The sequence below is a fragment of the Nerophis lumbriciformis genome, linkage group LG04, assembly GCF_033978685.3.
Source record: "Nerophis lumbriciformis linkage group LG04, RoL_Nlum_v2.1, whole genome shotgun sequence".
Taxonomy (NCBI): domain Eukaryota; kingdom Metazoa; phylum Chordata; class Actinopteri; order Syngnathiformes; family Syngnathidae; genus Nerophis; species Nerophis lumbriciformis.
In genome coordinates, this window is record NC_084551.2 from 3,612,906 (window position 1) to 3,620,000 (window position 7,095).

Below are 7,095 nucleotides of genomic sequence, written 5' to 3' on the forward strand. Positions count from 1 at the left end.
GTACTTGATTATTATTATTTTTTTGATTGTATGTAAATGTTGAATGTTATAAATAAAGGTTTTGGGAGAAAAAAAAGGAAAAAAAAAAAAAAAAGACTCCCCCACTTGCGTCAGGGTGCGCAATACAACGTAAACCGTTGGCCAACCAAAAAGTAACCAAAGAACACTTCTGTGGTTACTTTTTGGTTGGCCAAGCAGACCTGACGACAGGCAGTCCTCACTCAGGTCCGGAGGGGGCGTGCCTTAAATCCGGCTGGAAATCGGGAGAAATTCGGGAGAATGGTTTTCAGGAGAGACACTGAAATTCGGGAGTCTCCCGGAAAATTCGGGAGGGTTGGCAAGTATGTTTCTACCACTTGTCCTTAATAATGTTGACAAAATATTAGAATGATAAATGACACAATATGTTACTGCATATGTCAGCAGACTAACTTAGGAGCCATTGTTGGCTTACTTACTACTAAAAGACAAGTTGTCTTGTATGTTCACTATTTTATTTAAGGACAAACTGGCAATAAGAAACATATGTTTAATGTACCCTAAGATTTTTTGTTAAAATAAAGCCAATAATGTCATTTTTTGTGATCCCCTTTTATTTAGAAAAGTATAGAAAAGTATTGAAATACATTTTGGTAGCAGTACCGCTACCAAAATATTGGTGTCGGGACAACACTAATTTATACACACATAAAAAATTAAAATTAAATATCAACTTACCTCCAGGGTTCCTGCGGATGAGGAGTTTTCGAATTTCATCATAAACAAAGATGAGGAAACTGTAAGGGAATGCGCAGAACCACCAGGAAGGTCTGCAAATACACAAGATAAGACACACAAGGTTCAACATATTTATTTAGGTTTAGGGTGTCCAAACTGCAACCCTCGGGCCGCACTTGGCGCCTGCCACTGTCTTCTATGTGGCCCGGGAGATGTCATTAATAAAGGAATCTGGCCCGCCGGGTGATTTCCAATTACGCTTAAATATCTGGCAATCTTTTTTGCTGCAACCTTTCCGACCATCTTGTGGACAAGGTGAGTCATTTAGGTCTAAGACCATGAATTGTTGCGTTGAAATGAACACAGTATTTACTTCTATGACCCAGTCAGGACAATCTTCCCTTTCCATGGTGCAACAAAAAAAAATGCAACCAAAACAAAAAGTCAACACAGATGCTCACTGAACTATGTGGATATCATAAAAACACAATTACACCAATTAAAACCATTACAGTACTTGATGGGAAAAATGTAAAAGAGTCTTTCTACACTTCCTCATGTTAGGCACATTTTAGCTGCTTGATATTTCTGATTGATTACAAAACTTTAAGGAGGTCATCACTGAAGTAAATAAGGTAGGAGTCGAACTTTCACATACTCTTAATATCCAAATATATTCATTATACATCAATTATGTTTATATAATATGTATACACACAAACACATATATATATATATATATATATATATATATATATATATATATATATATATATATATATATATATATATATATATATATATATATATACACAGATATATATCGGTATATGTGTGTATGTATATATATATATATATATATATATATATATGTGTATGTATATATATATGTATGTATATATAAATATATATGTATGTATGTGTATGTATATGCATATATATGTGTATATATATGTGTATGTATATATATATATATATATATATATATATATATATATATATATATGTGTATGTATATGTATGTGTATGTATATGCATATATATGTGTATATATATGTGTATGTATGTGTGTATATATATATATATATATATATATATATATATATATATATATATATATATATATATATATATAAGTTTAGCCCTTTTTTATCTAGTTATAATCAGCACATAGTCCAAAAAAATAACTAATCTCCACTCCTTTAGTCGTGACAGTAATATTTTTATATAGATTACAGTACCTTCCTTATAATACATGTCATTGTTATTTAGTGTAAAAATGTTTTAGGAGTTAATTTACTAATTTATATATTGTACATATGACTCATTGTTTTTGAAAATGACTACTAATAAACTCCTTCGTTTATTATGTATGTCTCTATTAGATTAGACTAGTATTTGCTGCATTTAATAAGGCGCTTAAATACGATGACAAAAAAATAAATATGACCAATAATATCTATACTAATAAGAAAGGGTGTTCTGATTTTTCACTATATTGATCCGATCATCCGAGCACCAATCATACATACTTCATATATTATAGTGTGGAATGTTAGAAAAGGTTTCATTGAGTGAAATGACTCAAACAGAGAACAATGGTAGGCATGAAAAACACTAACCTATTTATAGCCACAGCACATCAATTCTACTTTAGTGCCTTGAAAGGCGCCTTACAAAATAAACGTATTTTTATTAACTGTTTGGAATGCACTAAAAAGTAGAAGTGGAGTGGTATTTTTTTAGCAACACCTAGTGGCCACTACAGTTTATTAAGTTAATATCATGTCGGAGTAAGTTAAATGATGCGGACATGTTTGTTACTGCATACTGCCTTGAAGACTTTATATAACATGCAACTATGATTATTTGATATTTGTTTATTATGACAAATGTTAATGTTGTTCGATCAAGGCTGTGGTTACTAAACCGGCTTATCTCCAGGCACTGCGACTTCCATCCACACGCCAAAAACATGTAAGGCTGACTCGGCAACTAAATGAGAAAATTTGGTATGTACCGTATTTTTCGGGCTATAAGTTGCAGTTTTTTATACTCAGGAGCGACTTATGTGTGAAATTATTAACCCATTACCGTAAAATATCAAATAATATGATTTAGCTTATTCCCGTAAGAGACTAGACGTATAAGATTTCATGGGATTTAGCGATTAGGAGTGACGGATTGTTTGGTAAACGTATGGCATGTTCTCATACCTGCCAACTTTTGAAATCAGAAAAACCTAGTAGCCAGGGTCCAGGGGCCGCAGGCCCCGGTAGGTCCAGGACAAAGTCCTGGTGGGGGTGTCAGGCTTCGCCCCCCGACGCAAAATGATTGATTGCATTCAGACAGGTTAAAATGTTGCTAAAACCATCACTTTTCTATCAGTCACAGTGACTTTTCAAAACAAAAATATTACAGCAAAAATCATATGGGTTGATTGACATGTTTATTCTGTAAGCTAACTTCAATAGTTTGAAATTATTTTGACAGTTAATGCCAGTTATCCTGTCAACCTTTCACAAGACTTCAATTTGTTAATTGAAAGTATAAACACTTTTTACAGTAAACAAATGGTAAAACAGTACTAAACAATTCCATTAACAAAAAAATTGGTGTCATTATTAACTTTCTGTCCAAGCTTGTATAATCTACTGCCTTGTTCAATTGTAAAAAATATTCTGTGCCTAAAATTCACATTTCTATCACAATTATCATACTGTAAACATGGTAAGCTAACTTCATTAAAATTAATAGTCCTGTCAATAGCATGGAATTACAATTCAAATGTAGTTTTTTGTAAGCCTTTCAAAAGAATTCAAAATATGAAAAATGAATGAAAATTTATTTAAGCCATCAGACACTTGAAAAGTGGCACATCACATCTCTAATGTAATCATTTTAACTTTTCAACAGAAATAGCACTGCAAAAATATTAAGGACATACTTCTGTATTTTGGTAGTTATGCTGTCAACATTTAACAAGATTTCTTCAACTTGGACTTGAAAGCATAAATAGTATAAACACTTTTAACAGTATAACAGTACTAAACAATTCCAATAGATAACATTGGTGTCATTACCTTTTTGTGGCTAAAATCCGAAAAACGTTGAAAGTTTTCCACTTGTATCACTAGCAACGGCATTAGACTTGTGTTTTTTTGTCCCAACGTGGTCTTTTACATCGCTAATTCCTCCGTGTCCGATCGAAAAATCTTGTCTGCACAAGGTGCAATTCGCGTAGTTTTCACCCTTTTTGGAACGGATAATTATTCCCGGATAGGCTTTTGAATATTCTTCACGGAATGACTGCAGTTTTCTTTTCGGTTTAAGACTCGTTTGCGATTTTTCTCCGGCTGATTCCATGATCGTTCGCTCGTTTGGAAACAATGGCAACAGGTGCCTCGTGCTTGGCAGCGGTGCTATAAATAGCCTCGCGCATTTAAAAAAAATTTTTTTTTTTAATTAATGAAAAACCGTATTTTTTAACACTGCAACCGTAACCCGGAATAGGTTGATGAAAACCGTACTAATTACGGGAAAACCGGAGTAGTTGGCAGGTATGTGTTCTATATGTTATAGTTATTTGAATGACTCTTACCATAATATGTTACATTAACATACCCGGCACGTTCTCAGTTGGTTATTTATGCCTCATATAACGTACACTTATTCAGCCTGTTGTTCACTATTCTTTATTTATTTTAATTTGCCTTTCAAATATCTATTCTTGGTGTTGGGTTTTATCAAATAAATTTCCCCCAAAAATGCGACTTATACTGCAGTGCGACTTATATATGTTTTTTTTCCTTCTTTATTATGCATTTTCGGCCCGTGCGGCTTATTCTCCGGAGCGACTTATACTCCGAAAAATACGGTACTATAAGCCTTTATTGGCCAGGGTTAGTATAAAAGGGGAGTGTGTTATGGGGGTCAGGACACTCACTTTAGGGGGAACATCCTGAGGGCCACGTCCATGCCTGGGCAGTAGGACAAGAAGGCAGCCAGGGCCGTCTCTTCGAACAGGCCGAAGATCAAGATCTTGTTCCTATTTGGATGAGATGTCGGCGTTAAAGAGCAGCAACGGAGCTGACATTCGGAGAATGACGTTGTTGGACTTACTTCATGCCCTGCTGGAACACAGAGTTACGCCTGGTCTTGCAGACGATGACGTCGGCCCACTGCACCACCACAATACTGACGAAGAAGGCGGTGTGGCACGTGAACTCCACGATCTTCCTCTGCTCGTACGTCTGGAGCAGAAACACGGCAAGTGAGCACAGGCCGGGAGACACAACAAAGGTGTTGGATTTACAACCCCCGTTTCCATACGAGTTGGGAAATTGTGTTAGATGTAAATATAAACGGAATAGAATGATTTGCAAATCATTTTCAACCCATATTCAGTTGAATATGCTACAAAGACAACATATTTGATGTTCAAACTGATAAACATTTTTTTTTTTTGCAAATCATCATTAACTTTAGAATTTGATGCCAGCAACACGTGACAAAGAAGCTGGGAAAGGTGGCAATAAATACTGATAAAGTTGAGGAATGCTCATCAAACACTTACAGGTAAAAGCCAGTAAATTAGAATATTTTGAAAAACTTGATTTATTTCAGTAATTGCATTCAAAAGGTGTAACTTGTACATTATATTTATTCATTGCACACAGACTGATACATTCAAATGTTTATTTCATTTAATTTTGATGATTTGAAGTGGCAACAAATGAAAATCCAAAATTCCGTGTGTCACAAAATTAGAATATTACTTAAGGCTAATACAAAAAAGGGATTTTTAGAAATGTTGGCCAACTGAAAAGTATGAAAATGAAAAATATGAGCATGTACAATACTCAATACTTGGTTGGAGCTTCTTTTGCCTCAATTACTGCGTTAATGCGGCGTGGCATGGAGTCGATGAGTTTCTGGCACTGCTCAGGTGTTATGAGAGCCCAGGTTGCTCTGATAGTGGCCTTCAACTCTTCTACGTTTTTGGGTCTGGCATTCTGCATCTTCCTTTTCACAATACCCCACAGATTTTCTATGGGGCTAAGGTCAGGGGAGTTGGCGGGCCAATTTAGAACAGAAATACCATGGTCCGTAAACCAGGCACGGGTAGATTTTGCGCTGTGTGCAGGCGCCAAGTCCTGTTGGAACTTGAAATCTCCATCTCCATAGAGCAGGTCAGCAGCAGGAAGCATGAAGTGCTCTAAAACTTGCTGGTAGACGGCTGCGTTGACCCTGGATCTCAGGAAACAGAGTGGACCGACACCAGCAGATGACATGGCACCCCAAACCATCACTGATGGTGGAAACTTTACACTAGACTTCATGCAATGTGGATCCTGTGCCTCTCCTGTCTTCCTCCAGACTCTGGGACCTCGATTTCCAAAGGAAATGCAAAATTTGCTTTCGTCAGAAAACATGACTTTGGACCACTCAGCAGCAGTCCAGCTCTTTTTTTCCTTAGCCCAGGTGAGACGCTTTGCGCGCTGTTTCTTGGTCAACAGTGGCTTGACACGAGGTATGCGGCAGTTGAAACCCATGTCTTTCAAGCGTCTCTTGGTGGTGGATCTTGAAGCACTGACTCCAGCAGCTGTCCACTCCTTCTGAATCTCCCCCACATTTTTGAATGGGTTTTTTTTCACAATCTTGACCAGGGCGCGGTGATCCCTATCGCTTGTACACTTTTTCTGACCACAGTTTTTCCTTCCCTTTGCCTCTCCATTAATGTGTTTGGACACAGAGCTCTGAGAACAGCCAGCCTCTTCAGCAATAACCTTTTGTGTCTTTCCCTCCTTGTGCAATGTGTCGATGGTTGCCTTTTGGACAGCTGTCAAATCTGAAGTCTTCCCCATGTTTGTGTAGGCTTCAGAACTGGACTGAGAGACCATTTAAAGCCCTTTGCAGGTGTTTTGAGTTAATCAGCTGATTAGTTTGTGGCACCAGGTGTCTTCAAAATTTAACCCTTACACAATATTCTAATTTTGTGACACACGGAATTTTGGATTTTCATTTGTTGCCACTTCAAATCATCAAAATTAAATGAAATAAACATTTGAATGCATCAGTCTGTGTGCAATGAATAAATATAATGTACAAGTTACACCTTTTGAATGCAATTACTGAAATAAATCAAGTTTTTCGAAATATTCTAATTTACTGGCTTTTACCTGTATTTGGAACATCCCACAGGTGAACAGGCAAATTGGGAACAGGTGGGTGCCATGATTGGGTATAAAAGTAGATTCCATGAAATGCTCAGTCATTCACAAACAAGGATGGGGCGAGGGTCACCACTTTGTCAACAAATGCGTGAGCAAATTGTTGAACAGTTTAAGAAAAACCTTTCTCAACCAGCTATTGCAA

The 7,095-nt window shown here is 36.5% G+C and overlaps 1 protein-coding gene across 2 annotated transcripts in view; it reads right to left on the reverse strand.

Moving 5' to 3' along the window:
* The window catches only part of atp1a3b (ATPase Na+/K+ transporting subunit alpha 3b), an 87,614-nt gene that overhangs the window by 3,079 nt on the left and 77,440 nt on the right, over nt 1–7,095 (reverse strand). For both annotated transcript variants that reach the window (XM_061947592.2, XM_061947584.2), the window contains exons 19-21: nt 4,840–4,970; nt 4,664–4,765; nt 718–809 (exon numbers count right to left, since the gene is read on the reverse strand). In XM_061947592.2, the coding sequence (XP_061803576.1) occupies nt 718–809; nt 4,664–4,765; nt 4,840–4,970 (325 nt within the window). The remainder of the gene's footprint in view (nt 1–717; nt 810–4,663; nt 4,766–4,839; nt 4,971–7,095) is intronic.